The following is a 17,226-nucleotide window of genomic DNA, read 5'->3' on the forward strand; positions in this document are numbered from 1 at the left end:
AAGTTTCTGGAGAGTTTTAAACAGAAGAGCTACATGATCTCATTTATGGTTTTAAAAGGTTCCTCTGGCTGCTATGAAGAGTGGAGCTGGGGAGGGCACACGGGAGACCACGATTCCAGGTCGACAACGACGGGCACTTGTACTGGAGTGGCGACCCTACAGATGGTGAGAAGTGGCTAGATTCTGGACATATTTTGAAAGCAGAGTCAAAAGGATTTACTGATGGACTGGATGTGAAGTATGAGAAAAAAAGAGAAGACAAGTAGGATTCTAAGGGCTTTGGACTGAGCAACAAGGAGAATGGAGATGCCAGTTACTGAGACAAGGAAGATGGCAGAAGATCAAGTTTGACAAGAGAAATCAAGATATCAGAATTGCACAAGTATAAGATTTTATTAAGCATACAAACAGAAATGTCGAGTAGGTAGCTGAATATAAAAAATCCTATAGTTGAGAGGATGGGCAAGAGATAGGAATTTTAGGGTTGTCAGGATATAACTGGTGTTTAAAGTAAGGAGTGAGGGTAGATTTAAAAAGCAGGATGAGGAATGACCCTGAGAAACTCCAAGCTTTCTTGGGCAAAAACTCTCCAAATTATCCCTCAAAATCCCCTTTTCCAAATCCTGTAAATCCTTTCTTCATTGCATTTATCAGGAACTGAACTTTCCTTTTTCATGGTTGCATTTATTGTCAGCTCCTCCCAGCACACTCTAAGCAGCCTGAGGACAGTCTTGCTCACCACTGCGTCCCCAGAGCTCAGAACAGTCTCTAGCACGGAAGAGGAACCCAATAAATATTTGGTGACAAACGGTCTAGCAGTTCTACTTCTCAGATTTCATCCTAGTGAAATGATTTTAAAAACATGCAAAGGTTCTGGGTCAAGGCATGTTGTGGCAACACTGTTTACAATAAGACAAAAATTTCAAACAACCAAGTGACTGGAATAGAAATGTAATTAAATAACTCCATGCAAGGGAGCAGTGCATAACAATTTACACAATGCTTTAGATCAGTGGTTCTCAAGGTACAGTCCCTGGAGCAGGTATATTAGCATCACCTGAGAACTTACTAGAGCTGCAAATTATCGAACCTACCAGCCTGTGGTTTAACAAGCCCTCCAGGTGATTCTGGTGGATGCTAAAGTTTGAAGACTACTGTTTTATAGGAATATACAAGGACACAGATTTCCATAAAATAGTACGTTAAAACTTTCTATATATATCATATATATAACAACATGTAGGGACTTCCAGTTAAGATGGCAGATTGAAAACATACGTTAGGCTCTGTTCTGTCCCACTTCAATTATAAAGAAATTTTCAAAAGATATAAATACAAGAACAAATAACATGGAAAAGGAGACAACAGCAATAAAATTTTAAAAGCTGGAAAGCAAATGGATGGATGATTATTGCCTTAGCAGTGCTGAGAAAGCTGGATTCACAGCCAGCAGTAGGGAAAGCCAGAAATCAATCTAATTTTCCCCTGGGGACCTCTAAAGAAAGCTCAGGAATCGGTTAAACCAGGTACCCCTGGAAACTGAGTGAAGTAGGACTAATACTGGAAGGATAGCTTGAAAGTCCGATTAAGAAGAAGTTAGGCACCCAGACTTCTCCCCAAACTCCATGCGGCCAAATGACTGCTCCCCTATCTTGCCAGAAAATTGTAAGTTTCTCCTCTAGAGACAGTAAAACAAAGGGCTCTCTGGGATAGGGCGTCAGTCACACACACAGTTGAAGTAGGGATATCTTACTGAAAACAGGAGGATTAAGTGAACGTTTACATATTGAGTATTGAGACAACCCCCTCCTCCCCTGAGGCCTTTTTCCCACCCAGTTCCCAGAATAGTCAGGGTTACAACCTCCGAATGGAAAATCTGATCAGCTAAGGGGGAAAAAAATTAAAGATGACAATGCTGAAGGTTCACTAAGAAAATAAACCAGAGCAGAGCTGACAAGATTAACCATGGGTACAAAGTTTCAATCCACTTTTCAATCTCCATTCTTAAACAGGACTAGCCTTCTTAAGCTCACTAAACACTTGAAGAAATCCTCTAATATAAAAAGGCAAGGCCAAAACAAATTTTCAAATCAGTGGGAAATAATATTAATATCCTCAGCAAAATAAGAAAAGATGCTCCACAAAAATGAGGGAGTGAACCAAGAGGGAAGATGAAGTGAGATCAAGGAAATAAGAAATTTAACAAAAGAGAGGTGACAGAATCCTTGGAATGGTGGTAAAGAGATCCCAAAGACAGCTGGGACACAGGTCTAGAAATACATCATTCTACATCAGAGCAGCTCAGAAGCTCCAGAAAGTCTATTACAGAAGATGAAATTGACAGAATATCTAAGGAATTGAGAGATTTTCAGAACTGAGGGGAAGTGTGGAGATACACTAGTAATAAATTATAGATTAGTAATAAATAAATAGAAAACTAAACAAATAACAAGACAATTATCAACTCTGGAGAAACCAGAAGATATACAGAAAAAGTACTCATAGTAAGCTATGTGGTTCAGTTCTGAAGAGCATTTATACACTTACAATTTAAGCACCAAAACTTGATCCAGTAAAAAATTATATTGGAAAGATAGAGAATGAGAAATTCATAATTGTGCGTTGGTAACTACATGGGGAGGGGGGCAGTGAAGGACGAGCGAAAGAGCTAAGGCTTCATCCTCCACGGTGGGAATTTAATCGCTAACGTCCAAAACCGGAAATCAGGATGTAGTACTAGAAGCATGCGACAGAGATACGCAGGTTGTAAAAGAGTTGAAAATGAATGCCTCTTGGAAACAGGACATTTCGGGGAGACAATGAACTGCAATTTATTTTTATTTGTTATTTTTGTAATTTATTATAACAAGTCATAAATTTATTTGAATTAACATGCACGTAGAATTCTGATTAAAAAAATTTAAAGAATGAAGAAATAGCTCACATTTTTGCAAAACAAAATAATAAAACTCTTTCCCTTTCTCTTTATATATACATGAATAAAATACCTGAGCTGGGACGAAGTGAGAGAGTAGCACTGACATATATACACTACCAAATGTAAAATGGATGGCTAGTGGGAAGCTGCTACATAGCACAGGGAGATCAGCTCGATGCTTTGTGACCACCTAGAGGGGTGGGATAGGGAGGGTGGGAGTGAGGCCCAGAGGGAGGGGATATGAGGATATATGTATACTTATAGCTGATTCACTTTGTTGTACAACAGAAACTAACACAACATTGTAAAGCAATTATACTCCAATTAAAAAAAAAAAAAAAAACCTTTTGGAGTATAGTAGAATACAGTGGCAGTGGTTATTCTGGGGTGATACAATAACTGGTGATTTTATTTTCTTTATGAATATCTGCATTTTTTTGGCCGCACCTCGCAGCTTGTGGGATCCTAGTCCCCCGACCAGGAATTGAACCCGGGCCCCGGCAGTGAAAGTCCTAACCACTAGACTGCCAGGGAATTCCCATGAATATCTCCATTATATAGTTTTGTAATAAGAGTTGTTTTAATAGTTACACTTAATGTAAAAATGAAAATAAGGCTCTAAGGATCATCATTTACTAAAAAACAAACATGCAAACAAAAACCCCTAACATAGGTAAATAATCACGATGCTTTATTTAAAAGGCTTGGATGGGGGTACTTCCCTGGTGGTCCAGTGGGTAAGACTCTGCACGCCCAATGCAGGGGGCCTGGGTTTGATCCCCGGTCAGGGAACTAAATCCTGCATGCATACCGCAACGAAGATTCTGCGTGCTGCAACTAAGACCCAGCACAGCCAAAATAAACAAACAAAGAAACCAAATAAATAAATATATTTTTTAAAATAAATAGAAGGCTTGGATGGTTTAGAGTCCTAGTCCTCTGGCACTATCTGAGCCAGGCTTGCCTGAAAGCATGGAGAAGGAAACGCCAGAGGGTCCACGCTGCCCACTTAGCCTATGATCCTAACTTCTTTGGACACAAAATGTAACTTAACTGATATCTGTGTCATTGTGCAGTCCAACAGGAAATGTAGATATGCTGAAGAAAACAAAACAAAACAAAAGAAATGGGGATATGCTGATAATAGGAATTTTTAATCTTCGGAAGGCAAGGGGCTTGCAAAGAAGCACTCCATACTTCTGAAGTGTTTTGTTGAAAATTTTATATAACCATGCTTTATGCAGATTTCAACAATCCCTAACACCAGAGGTTTTGGAAGCTATCTCTCAAAGAACTCTATCAGCACACATCAAGATTCTAGCAATCTATAATAAATTCTTGGTCTGTTCTTTGAGCTCTGTTTTCCACCACTTTTTTTCCTTTTTTAAAGGAGTGTGTAAACAACTAAAATCATGAATGAATGCTTTCAGGAGGTCTATATCTGTAACCTTAAATATATTCCTTATCTACTTTAAATTATGGAATTAAATCAGAAGGTAAGACACCTGTATACACACACATAATACGGTACGTTTTATTCAGCCTGCTATGCTGAGAAACTGGGCGACTTATCGTTGACTCTTGTCTATCTTACCTTATGGCTAAGTTCTGTCATTTCTCTGCTGCAACTTTTCTCCGAAAATTCTGAGCCCACACCTATCTTTATGGAGCTAGCATCCTTTCTGGATCTACTTACTGTTTAGCTCCCTTTAAAAATCACACCAAAAAACTCATGTAGAGACGATGTACCTTTTTAAAAATTGCACTAAGATTTCATTTAGTTTACCTTTCTCCTTGCCATATGATTCAACAAGTCATTCTGCCTTGCTAGGCCAAGTTTCCCTCCTTGGAATATGAAGAGATTAGACTATTTTTAAGATGCATTGCCAGCTTTAAAATTCTAGGTAGTTTGATTCTCATCTTACCTGATTGTGACGCTTTGATGATGGGGAGAGGCTTCTGAGCGTGGACCTCCGGCTGAGATTCCGCTCCGCTTTCAACAAACGAAGGACAGCTCAAGTCACTCAGCAGCTCAGGCTCACTGTCCCAGTCTGAATGACTTGGATTATCTTCTAATACCTATTTTGTAAAATAATATAAATTGTGACTTTACAGGAATTTACAACATAATTAACTTCCACAAACTTAAACAATTCCTGAGCATCACAAACACCAGAAGAGGAGCCCCTCTAGAGAGCTGCAGCCGCCTGCCCAGTCCGAGGCCGAAAGACCCCGACTTCCGCACGTAGCTCCCCAGCACCTCCCGGCAATGCTTCTTGGAGAAGGGCTTCAAACGAGCGTGAGCAAGGAAGCAGGCAGACGTGTCAGGCCTCCTTCTCTCTGTAACTAACACCTCTCTTGCAGCTCTAGTATCAACACCAATAAAAACATCAAGTGTCAATAATGAGTCCAGGCACACTAAGGCTTGACAAGGATATACTTACTATCTCTTACCCTTGTTTAATTGTTCACACATGTATTGTTGAAATGGTGGTCAGAGTGTCCCTAAGAAAGGTCAGCTGGCTGGCTACCTAAAGGCCTCACTGACCGACATTACCTTGGGGAACAGATCACACTCAACAAGCCATGCTCTCAACCATGCAGGCCAAGAAACTTGATCTTATTATGAGGAGATAAAGCTCATATTAAAGAAACTCACAAGAGAATGAGACAAAAAATTCAGGGACAGGATAATGCTTGTGTCTTCTGTCAAGCACATCCCCTCCGACAGGCGAGCCCACGAGGGGCCAGGCAACCATAAAGCTGGCTGATAAGCGGAGACTCTGAGAAAACCGAAGCAATCCTGAGGAAACTTCCACGGGCTCCCGCAGGCAACCGTCTGCCGGCAGCTCCACCACGCGCTCTGCCCTCTGTCGGATTCTTCTGGTGTGCTGTCCACGCTCCCCTCTAAAGCCAGTATCTCCCTTTGTGCACTCGATTCCACCCCCTTTCTACTCAAAGATTATCACTCCCTTCTATTCCTTCTCCATCAAGAATTTCTTCTTTCTCCTGTATCATTCCTATCAGTGCACCATCATGAATTTGGCTTGAAGAAAAAAATTCCCCTTGACTCCAGCTACAACGCGATCTCTCTGTGCTTCTTCGCAGCGAAATGCTCAGAGAGAGCTGTCCAGACCTGCCGTCTGCAGTTCCTCTCCTCTCAGTGCCCCGTTCCAGCCGAGGTTTCGATCCCACTGCTCCGCTCTTCGACTGTCAGCCCTCTCCCTTCCCGACCTGGAGGTGGCATTTCTCCCAGTGGATCACGCCCCTCCTCGTGAAACACTCTGTCCCTTGGTTTCCAGAATGCCCCCTTCACTCCCTAGGCTTTCCTCCCACCTCACCCGTGGCTCCTCAGACTTCTTTGCTGATTCCTCCCTCTTTTATCCCAGACACCTTAACCCTGGAGTGGCCCAGAGCTCAGTTCTTGGTCCTTTTCTCTGTCTTCACTCCTCAGGGATGTCATCTGGTCTTGTGGTTTTAAATACCATTTACTACATATATTGCTTTCAATTCTAAAATGCACTCCCATGTCTCCACATTTTAACATCCCTGAAATCAGGATGTATCTTACAATCAGTGGCATGGCATGATTTAATCTGCAGCATTATCTTTTCTTGGAAGTACTTAAAATAATGGTGCATCTTACAAACAATGGCATTTTAGATTTGATTATAGTGTAAGCTGCCAGCTTCTAAATTTACATCTCCAGCCCAGACCTCTCCTCTGAGCTGAAGATTTCTATATCTGAGGACTTGACATTTCCTCTTGGATGTCCAAAAGCTGTCTCAAACTTACACCCAAAACTGAACTATCATTATTCCTGCTCCACCTGCTACTTCTTTTCTTTTTTCTTTCTTTATTTATTTAATTTATTTTATTTTTGGCTGTGTTGGGTCTTCGTTGCTACGCACGGGCTTTCTCTAGTTGCGGCGAGCGGGGGCCACTCCTCGTTGCAGTGCGCGGGCCTCTCGTTGCGGTGACCTCTCTCGTTGCGGAGCATGGGCCCTAGGCGGGCAGGCTTCAGCAGTTGCGGCATGCAGGCTCAGTAGTTGTGGCTCGCGGGCTCTAGAGCACAGGCTCGGCAGCTGTGGCACACGGGCTTAGTTGCTCCACGGCATGTGGGATCTTCCCGGACCAGGGCTTGAACCCATGACCCCTGCATTGGCAGGCGGATTCTTAACCACTGCGCCACCAGGGAAGTCCCCACCTGCTATTTCTAAACTTCTCGTTCTTAGGACCTATTTCTTTCACTGCTGGGTCACTAAATTCTGCATGTGGAACCTACGAGACCCCAACCAAACAAGGAAACACTGGGCCAAGTTTCTAAGCTCTTAACAAAAGTCTGTCAAATAGATTCAGAATCTCTTCCCAGCCCTGGAGAGTAAGTAATCACACATAAAACACATCAAAGCTTACCAAACCCACGTTTCTCAGCAGTGGAATCCTCCCCTACCCCAGATAAAATGATCCATGGCACACTTACAAAGCACTAATAGCAAACTGCTAAAAATCTAACTGCTTTGATGGATGGGGGTGGGGTGGTGAAACACCCAGATGATAACTGAGCTGAATCTTGAAACACCAAGTAAAGGAAGTAGGTGTTCCAAGCAGAAAGAATAATATATGCAAAAAAGTTTTTAATAGTACAATGGTAGAAACTCCTTAAGCTTCTATTTAGAAACTTAACCACAAATTTCAGATGTCAGTGTCTTACTTGGGGTCAATGTCTAGATCAGTGACCCTGTCCTTCTGGACTATAAAGGAAACCTTCACTGAAAATCCTCTGACAGGCATCATAAACCCAGGTAAGGATGAACCTCATCTTCATCTCTATCTTTCGCTAGACATGTTTTCTGGTCCCACTTTTCAGAATTGTGACTTACCGTAGTTTTCCTTCTACTGGTATAAACTGGGTTTTTGCAGTATGCCTGCTTGCTCTTCTGAAGGTAGCGCTTCCAAAAATTATGTAAAACTTCATTCTGAGGTAGAAGGGAAATGAGTGGTGCTTCAGGTTATGATGAAAAATATACTGGCACATCTACACCACAGAATCTCTACTCTCCTGTACTTTACATACTGCTTCCATCTAAATGTATTCTTACCTTTCTTACCTAAATTTCCTTTAGAAGAATGATCATTTCAATGTCAGGTATACGGGAAGCATGGAATAAATTCTTCTTAATCTTAGATTTTAGTTCCTTAAAGTCATCTAGTTGAATCCCTTCCTTTGACAAGTTAAGCAAATTAAGATTCAGAGAAAGAAAGCAACTTACATGTGACTACACTTCCAGTTAGGGGCAAAGCTGCTACTGGGTCCAGTGACCTACTGACACCCCTCCCTCTCACTGCCCCCACCCTCGTCCAAGTGAAAGTAAAACAAAACAAACAAACAAAACAATTTTTCCATTTATTCATCACCTGCTAGGTACAAGGCATCCATAAGCTTTAACACAATCCTGCAAGATAGCTATTATCTCTTATTTTACCACTGAAGAAACTGAGTAACTTTGCCAAAATGACCCAGCCAATAAGTAGGAAAGCCATGAATGGGATTTGGAGTCGGTCCTGATTCCAGAGCCTGTGTTCTGGCTGTGCCATTTAACTGGTCAGGTCTAAACAGTTATACTCATTGGTTAATTTCAGAGAAACCGTTTTCAGGATCAATCCCGATGAAGCCGGTAGAAGGCTACACAGGTATAAACCCTACTGAAGCTATTTGGTGTAACTAACAGAAACCACTTATTGAAAAACACTTATACGTAGGATGACTATGCAAGGAGAAACCAGATTCACAGAGCCCAGACCACCAGTAACCTTACCTAACGCGATGACTGCCACGGGTAAGGCTCAGGGTCCACGTAGGCCACGCACTGGCCCCCGGGTCATCCTGCCAGCCTGCCGCAGACACTGGTTTGAACGGCAAAGGCTACTCTACGGATCTCTTCTTGGTGACTTCAGGAGACATTGATCTTTCTCCCTTTTCTTTTTGCTCTTATTTTCATTTATGAGCATATTGCTATATACTGTCGTGTTTACTCACTCCACATATGCATGAAACCTTCTCTCCAGCTAAGCTGAATCCAGCAGCACCAGTGTCATCTGGAAACTTGTTAGAACTGAAAATCCTTGGGCCCTACTCCAGACCTACTTAATCAGAAACCCTGGAATGAGGTCAAGCAATTTGTGTTCTAACAAGCCTTTTAGGTGATTCTGATACACACACACTCAAGTTTAAAAACCACTGGTTTAATGTATCGCTCCACAAAGTGCATTCTCTGGAACTCAAGTCCCGATGGCTGCTACCCACACACACACATGCCAAAGGACTTTGCTCTCAAACTGTGAATACTGCACACTACGTCCCCTAGGAAATTTAAAAGCACATTAACACATAAAAGGCACCAGTAAGCGGGCAAAGTTATTTGTTTTGCTTTAACCCAGTGTTTCCTAAATACCTGAAGACTAAAACCTTATTTTCTTTTGGATGTATTGCTTGCATCCAAATACATGATCCTTTCATTAGGCCTAATGCTATTACTGAGAGCCCTCCTTAGTATCACTCTAAATCTACTGTTCTTCAAACAACAAAATGTAAAGCTAACATCTAGGCACAAACGGACTTACCTTTAACTCTGGGCCTACTCCAAGGGTCTGTAAGGCTTTTGCTTGTTGATAAAGTATGTGCTGAAAACCTTCGCACACATACCAATCCCAGCCTTTCTCTAAATGGCAAATGACAGGTTTCAGACATTTGCATTCCTAACTTACTAAATGTAATGCTGCTACATAGTTACAATTGTGTTTTATACACTTCAACTGGAATTTCTTCGTACCCCTGAGTAGAGTTTCCATTCTTATACTCTCTTGCTTCCCATCTGGCAAATCTGTGCATAAATGCTAAAGCTAAACATCATTTTAATAACTTATCAGATTTTAAATATTTTAAATTATCTGTAATTTTTCCGAAATGTTAATGTCAGAGACAGAAAAACGAATCGTCACATTAAAAAAATGAAATAAGTTTTATAAATGTACACTGCACTGGACAATGCCCAGCAGAGTCCTAAATGCAAGGGTCCTCAACACTCAGCCACTGCTTCTGTGGCTCCTCTGTTCCAACTCATATGGAAAGGGAACAATGAGCATTTGGAGAATGAATGAACAAAAGTGAAGATGAGAAGCTCCAAGATCGCAGGAAAGGATAATAAAAATATACAAAGAAAATAAACTGCTCAACGGCATTCTCCCTTTCTCAAGATGGCTCTAGGTTCTGGGGTGAAACTGAAAGCAAGGAAACTAAGATTTATTGAGCTCAGCCTACTTGCCAGGTATTTTAAGTAGGTTATTTTCTTCCAACCTCAAAACAACCTTGAGAGATTGTGACGAGAACTGCCACTACAATGGACAAAGCTACACGTTTAAATAAAACTACCAGTTGAAGAGAAACGTTAAAATCTGTTAAGACCCTTATGTTTTACCCCTCCCTACTTTACAAATACTGTAACTCTTTGAAAAATATGTTATGAGTGCACAGCTTCTGAAGTCTGTTACCATGACTCCAAGAGGCTCTCTCCCCTCAGAATGTCACAGGACTCCTATGCCCCTCCCTTACCTCAAATGTCACAAGGCCTCCCCACCCCTGCTGACTAACGCACTTTCTGGAAAGGGTCTTAGCTTGTATAGGAGTAAAATGGGAAGCCTGTAATTTTGACGCTTTCCAAAGGTGAGGGAGTTTAAACTCTCCAAGCTCTATCCATGTGTGCTCTCTCCTTCCTGCACACCGCTCTGACAAACTGATAAAGTCGTATTTTAAATTCTCAGTCTGGGTTCCTATTCTATATAATAAATGGTATTACATTCTCACTTTACAGATGAAGAAACAACTAAGGACAAAGAGGTTGAATATAAGACTCAACATTTAATTTGAAGCACCTGACGTTCCCTCAGCAATTTAAGTTTAAAATATACAATTTTAACTATTAGATAGGTCAAGTCCAAATTAATCAGGTTTTACTCTAATAAAATTTAATTAAAATTAATCAGGTTTAGCCTAATAAAAATAGTCACTACTAAAGGTTAAACAGGAACATGAGTTGGCATTTAGGCAGTCTCTCTGTTATTCATCTAAGAACAGCAATGTATTTCATTAACATTTATATATATAATACATTTCATGTGTGTATCCTTAAAGCTACCTCAGATAGAAGAGTCCACCATTACCATTAGCCTAGTTTCAAACCTGAGAATCTGGCCCTAGGCAATTAGTCACAGAAATAAAAAGCATCAGCTAAACTTAACCTCAGATTCTTCTCAATAATGGTTAATTATTATGTACTCACTGGATTAATGAAATAGATTACCTTTCAAAGCACACCCATGCTGAGGTTATTTTAAGGGAAAATAATTTTCCCTATTTTAAAAGGGTGTGTTCAAAATTCAGTGTGAGAAATGGATTTCTGAAAGCTGAATATCATGTTTAACTTGCCTAACCTGACAACTCCACAGCTGATTCATTTCAGAAAATAAGCATTTTTCTTTAAAAGCACAGAAAATCATATAATAGATAACAGATATAAAACAGAAAAACATATACCAACAGACAAAAAGAAATATGCTACCTTTGCTATTATGATTTTTTGCATAATAGTTGCTCCACTGGAAAATCAAGTCATTAACAATAAGCAGAATAAAAAATGGACATGTTTTAAGACATGTGCTTCCAATTTTACCATCAATAATTATCCACTCTAATTCTACTTTGGATTACCTGCTTAAAATTCTGGCAACTTCTTTAGAATCTATTTAAAATTCCATTCCACATCCCCAAATCATGAAAGTGAAAACATGATTGAAAAATGCTAAGCACATATGACGAAAGAGCTTACCAAGTTTTCGTTTTCTTTTAAGTCCCCGGTTGATGGCTTGTATTTTAGTATTAGGAATAGCCCCAGTGTTTATAACTTCCCTAGATCTCTGCAGGAAATAGAAGCAGACCATTAAAAAGACCATAAAAGATAGTTTTACATCTCCTTAAATATACTGCCAAGCATGCTCTGGGATGTATAATGAACCAGACTGTGAGTGCCAGGACCAATGATGGTAATATTTTGGGAAAATTAGATAAAGTGTAACATTCTGGCTAGCCTTTATATTGCTTTCTGATTCAAAATTTCTCAGTACCTAAAACTGTGCCAGGAATACAGTAAACACTAAATAAATGTATGTCAAATGAATAAACTTTTATTTTAAATCAATTTTTAATTGTTTGAAACCAATTGTAAAGTCAAATTTATTCACTTTTTTCTCTATCCAAAACATACTTTGAAATTAAAGTTCTGTATTCACTGTAGTCAGCAATGCCTAAACTACATACAGATTAGTTTCATCCTACTTTTCTATGTGTCTGAATAATACTCTAAAACAGCTTTATTTATGAAATTATAAAAGTGCTACTTTTATTCTTAATCAAACCTATAGGATTTTAGAATGACTAAATGCTGAGTACAGTTCATCCCAAAGTCTTCAATTCCAAGTCCTCTCAAGGGCTGGTACCTAAGATTCTGGTTCTCTCACAACCAAAATATAAAAGAATTAGGTCTAAATGATGGGGAAAAGGTGAAGATTTTTAACCAACAGGGAACATTTATATATTTGTCCAAATTTAGAGATTTGGAATGAAATTTATCTTCAACTTTCATTAAGAACAAAAGAAATGTCTCTAACAGGATCTTTGGAATACATTCTCTCCTGTTAAAGAAAACACATTCAAAGCAGTTCTGGTGGACTGGGTTGGCCACACTGAGAAAATAAGACACGTGAGAATACACACCGAAGCAGTTACCCAGCAAAAACAGGTAAAACCTATAAAGAGTAGGCAAGGAAAAAAAAAAAAGGCTTAAAATCTGGATTAGACAAAATGTGAAATAACTAAAAGCTAGAAAAAGCTACATATACAAACTGAAGCTGTAACTAATTAAATTACTGAATAGTTATATTGTGGAGTATTTATACAGTCAGTTAACACATCCACAAATGTTTAGAATAACACAGGACAATATTTATTAAGAAAGAAGATTCAGTGGTACTCACCCACATCCCCTTTCCCTTCTCATGTACAGGAAAAAAAAAAGACTAAATGGAAGCTATCGAAAGAAATGTTGTATGCTGAGATCACTGATAATTTTAGCTTTCATCTTCATAACTTCTAAATTGTCTACAATAAATCTGCTCTTATGATCATAAAAATCTATTAAACTCATACAATTCTAGCATACACCTTTATTAAATAGCCACAAAATACTTCCGAGAATGTCTATAATATAAATTGGCCAGATTTAAGACCTGAAAATTTTTTTCCTGTATAAAATCAATCAAGATAACATTCTCTAAGTCCTTTATCAGTTCAGAAGGCCTTCTTCCAGACGGTGGAGTATCTAAAACATGAGAATTATATACAGAGTAAGTTGAAGGGCAATGAAAGGAGCAGAAAAACAGGGAAAGTTGTGCCACAGCTTCCACTCTTTGCAGGTGCAAACCACCGTCTCATCGGCCGTCCCCCACCCGCTGGATTTCCACACCGCCACGCCACACCCCTGCTCTCCAGGAAGGACTGATCGTGTCACACTCTATATGAAGACAATAAAGCCAAGAGAAACCACTATAGTTGTGCAACACAGAGTTCTGCCTATCACATGGGAGGCACTGAGACAGGTTCTGCATCTGTTGAAAGATGGTGCCCACCCTCAAGAATGCTACATTCTTGACAAGTTATTCCACACAGGCTGATATCTTTCAGATGTGGAAACAGTGGTATTAGGGGCTTTCAAGTTAAAAAACGACTGCAGCAGATTTTATCAGATAGAAACAAACAGAAACATTATCAAAGACAGAAATAAAAGGAAGCAATTAGTTAACGTAGTTTAATTTCTCCGAAAATGGTATATGCTGACTTCATCTGCTAACGATAAACAGTCCATTTAGACACATCTTCCTTCACCATGTTTACATTTGCACTGCTGGTACAAAAGCAAAAACTATTAATGCCTCAATATACATCAAAGCAAACTGCACACATTTAAAGTGTACAAGCTGATGTGTGAGTATGTATGTACACCCACGAGACCATCACCACAAACAAGGTAATGAACATATCCATCACCTCAACAATTTCATCCAGTGAGTACATATCTTCTTAATACTCTGCGTGACCAAATGGGAAGCAGACTGAAGAACAAAGACTGTCTCAAGGAAAAGCTCTTGGGTGACTGAGTTGCAAGCTAAATTAACCGCTTTTCTCAAGAAAACAATTTTTTACTTCATACATTTTGTCCAGGCTTTTAGTTGTTTAAGGTGGGCTCCTGTTACTCCATCCTGGCCAGAAGAAGTTCACACAGTTACTTATTTTTGTCCCAAATTTACCTTTCTTATATAGGCCTATACGGCAAAGGTAGTATATCTGTTCCTTCCTGGCTCTGTAGACTTTGAGCAAATCCTTTTCCAGAGAGCAGAGTCCTGGCATGTTTAGCCTGTCCCATAGCAGGCTATCCACACCCTTGATTATTTTGGTTATACTGCCCTGAAGGTGTGGTAACCAGGAGAGGACCTAGCACTCCCAGTGTGAAGGTAGCCTCATTTACCAAGGTTCCACAGGACAGTAGGCCAACCTCTACCTTAAGAGACAGGTGTGGTGGAATAAAATGACCACTGGCATCGGAAGCCTGAGGTTCAAGTCCTGGCTCAGCACTCTATCCATGTGACTATGGCAAACTCACTCAACTGATGAGTCTTGCTTGCCCCATCTACAGATAGGTGTAATAGTATACATATCTCACAGGTTGTTATGAGGAGGGGATGAATTAATGGATGAGAAAACACTCTGTAATGTGTAAGGCACTGTACAAAGATATAATGACGATGAAGCACATTTCTCATACTCCCAATAGTCTAACATTCCGTCTTCCAAACCTCTAAGCTACCACAATACATTAAAAACTCTTAAATAAGTGGTAACTAATAAAAATAAATGCATCATCTTGTAAGTGCAATTTTAATTATTTCCCCTTATATACATACTACACAGTCTGAATCAGGAAAACATTTATATATGTGGCCCAACATAATTTCAAAAACTCATCCTAAATCTACCTTACAAAGTCTTCAACCCTTGTGTAAGCATTTGAGGACCACTTACATTCTTCATATTTGGACATTGCCTGAGTAATAAAAATAGATCAGTTTTGGGGGGACCTATGCCACACATTAGGCTGAAACTGCAACTTTTAAAGCACAAGCAAATTCATAAATGAGGTCTGTTACTTACTTCTGTAACATTGTGGCAAGAAGTGCAATAATATTTGCCTTCATCAGTGAGACCCCAAGAGACAGCAGCACACTGAGAACAGCGGTCTTTGAACTCTTTCTGTAGGACAAAAGGAAAACCACATTCAATACATTGTACCTAAACCCTGCAGTTCTACTTAGAGGGTTCCCTACAATTTTACTCTATACATAAAGAATCACTGAGAATAGAAAATATACCAGAGGGATTATCTATAAACAACAAGAACAGTTCAGTCTGAGCCATTTGAAACTGAATTAAACTATTAAAGAAATGTTTCTAAAATATGCAGTGTGTGAGGGTGAAAAAAAAAAAAAAGACAAAGAAGACAAGGTGGTAGGGGTAAAGTGGGAAAAAAAAGGTGAGTAAATAAAACTCCTTGAACATGCTGTGAAGAAAAAGATGATAAGATTCAAGTACAGAGAAGACTTAAAAAATAGAAATAGCATACCATTTGGAACTTCCTCCAGGACACTAAGAACACATACCCTCCACAAAGGAACCAGAGTTTTATTAGGGTTGTTTCAAGTTTCGATTTGTTCACTCAGCAATATAAGGAGTACCAACTATGTATGTACTACGCACTTAACTAGGTGCTGGGGATTTGAGGGTGAGCAAAACAGACAAGATCCCTACTCATAACTATACATGCTAATGGTGAGTTCTAATTGCTAACTTCATTAACCTAGCATCTACAGACGTTAACCCTCATTCAGTAGACATTTATTGAGCATCTACAATGAGTAAGGCCTTCTATCACCATAATGCTTCTGTACATACATAGACTGGCACCAAATTATCCATTCGCAACTCTCTGCTGCGAGAAATCTTATTATCGTTGATCTAATTACCGACTATTCCTCTAACACCATCAAAGAGTGGCGTTTTATGAAGTAGGTCAAAATGCATGCCAAATCTATTTCGACAAGTTGGTCAAGTTTTCAGTGACCCCATGTGGATAACTATCGTAATCTTGGAGTGTCCCCAAACGCGAATTTGGAATTCCTGCACAGGCCATGGCTAAGATTCGCAGAGACACCGGCAGGGGTTACTTGGGGGCATTCTGGTTCCAAGCCCGGCCTCCGTCGCCCAACCTCCAGCATCAAAGGGAACTTCTAGGTGGTCCCGTTTAGAGGAGATGAGCCACGTGGGTGGCCACCCCACAAAACCCACAACTTCAGCCTCCTCCCGAAACACACCCACATCGACCAACACCCCACCGTCCCTTCACCCACAACTTAACCCAGCCAGAAACTCCAGCCTCTTCCCCCAAAGCGCGGGCACACGCGGCCCGCCAGCCCCGCCAGCCCCATCCCTGTCGCCAGCCCCATCCCTGTCCCCACCCCGCAGCCTTCCGCCCCGTCCCCGTTCGGCCAGTGGCCGCCCCCACAGCCAACCGGCGTCCTCCACCCCTTCTCCTCAGCCTCCCTCCCCTCCCGCCCCGCCGCCCCGCCGCCCGGCTGCGCGACACTCGACCCACTCACCGCCTCCTCCAAGTCCATAACGGCGCCGCCGCCGCCGCCGCCGCCGCCGCCGCCGCCGCCGCCGCCGCCGCCGCCGCCGCCGCCGCCGCCGCCGCCACCGCCGGAGCCCGTTACCCCGGCAGCGAGCGCAGCTTCCGGGAGCGGCGGGAAGAGCCCTCCGGACGGAAACCGAGACCCTTGACTTTGAATTTCCGTCTCTTGCGGCGGCGGGAAAGCTTCCGCTAGCTCCGGGATGAAGCTCCACTAATCCTGCACCCCCAGACAGCATCCCTTTCCTAGTCGAGGTAACTAAAACCAATCAGTAAAAAAGTGGGCGGTGCCTACTGCTGAGAGGATTCAGTCTCTGTTCCGACAGCCGTTCCTTCCCGGCCGCTCTCCTGCTTTCGGGCTGCGAGCGGGGAGCGGTGGCGTGGACTCAGAGCGCTCGGGGCTCTCCACCTGGTTCTGGCACAGGAGAGGCACCGGGT

The 17,226-nt window shown here is 41.2% G+C and overlaps 1 protein-coding gene and 1 long non-coding RNA gene across 6 annotated transcripts in view; one reads left to right on the top strand and one right to left on the bottom strand.

Moving 5' to 3' along the window:
- Positions 1–16,897, bottom strand: part of TAF1B (TATA-box binding protein associated factor, RNA polymerase I subunit B) — a 62,961-nt gene extending 46,064 nt beyond the window's left edge. For all 3 annotated transcript variants that reach the window (XM_082357560.1, XM_082357558.1, XM_082357559.1), the window contains exons 1-6: positions 16,760–16,897; positions 15,258–15,356; positions 11,824–11,911; positions 9,563–9,660; positions 7,822–7,917; positions 4,864–5,017 (exon numbers count right to left, since the gene is read on the bottom strand). In XM_082357560.1, coding sequence (XP_082213686.1) covers positions 4,864–5,017; positions 7,822–7,917; positions 9,563–9,660; positions 11,824–11,911; positions 15,258–15,356; positions 16,760–16,777 — 553 coding nt within the window. In that variant the 5' untranslated portion in view covers positions 16,778–16,897. The remainder of the gene's footprint in view (positions 1–4,863; positions 5,018–7,821; positions 7,918–9,562; positions 9,661–11,823; positions 11,912–15,257; positions 15,357–16,759) is intronic.
- Positions 16,898–16,910: 13 nt separating this feature from the next.
- Positions 16,911–17,226, top strand: part of LOC309612193 — a 78,897-nt gene continuing 78,581 nt past the window's right edge. For 2 of the 3 annotated variants that reach the window (XR_014235039.1, XR_014235040.1), the window contains exon 1: positions 16,928–17,043. This is a non-coding gene — a long non-coding RNA (uncharacterized lncRNA). Of the gene's footprint in view, positions 17,044–17,226 lie in introns of all 3 variants that reach the window. The other variant, XR_014235038.1, reaches the window with a different exon arrangement.

Source organism: Balaenoptera borealis (genome assembly GCF_965194805.1).
Source record: "Balaenoptera borealis genome assembly, chromosome: 15".
Classification (NCBI taxonomy): Eukaryota; Metazoa; Chordata; class Mammalia; order Artiodactyla; family Balaenopteridae; genus Balaenoptera; species Balaenoptera borealis.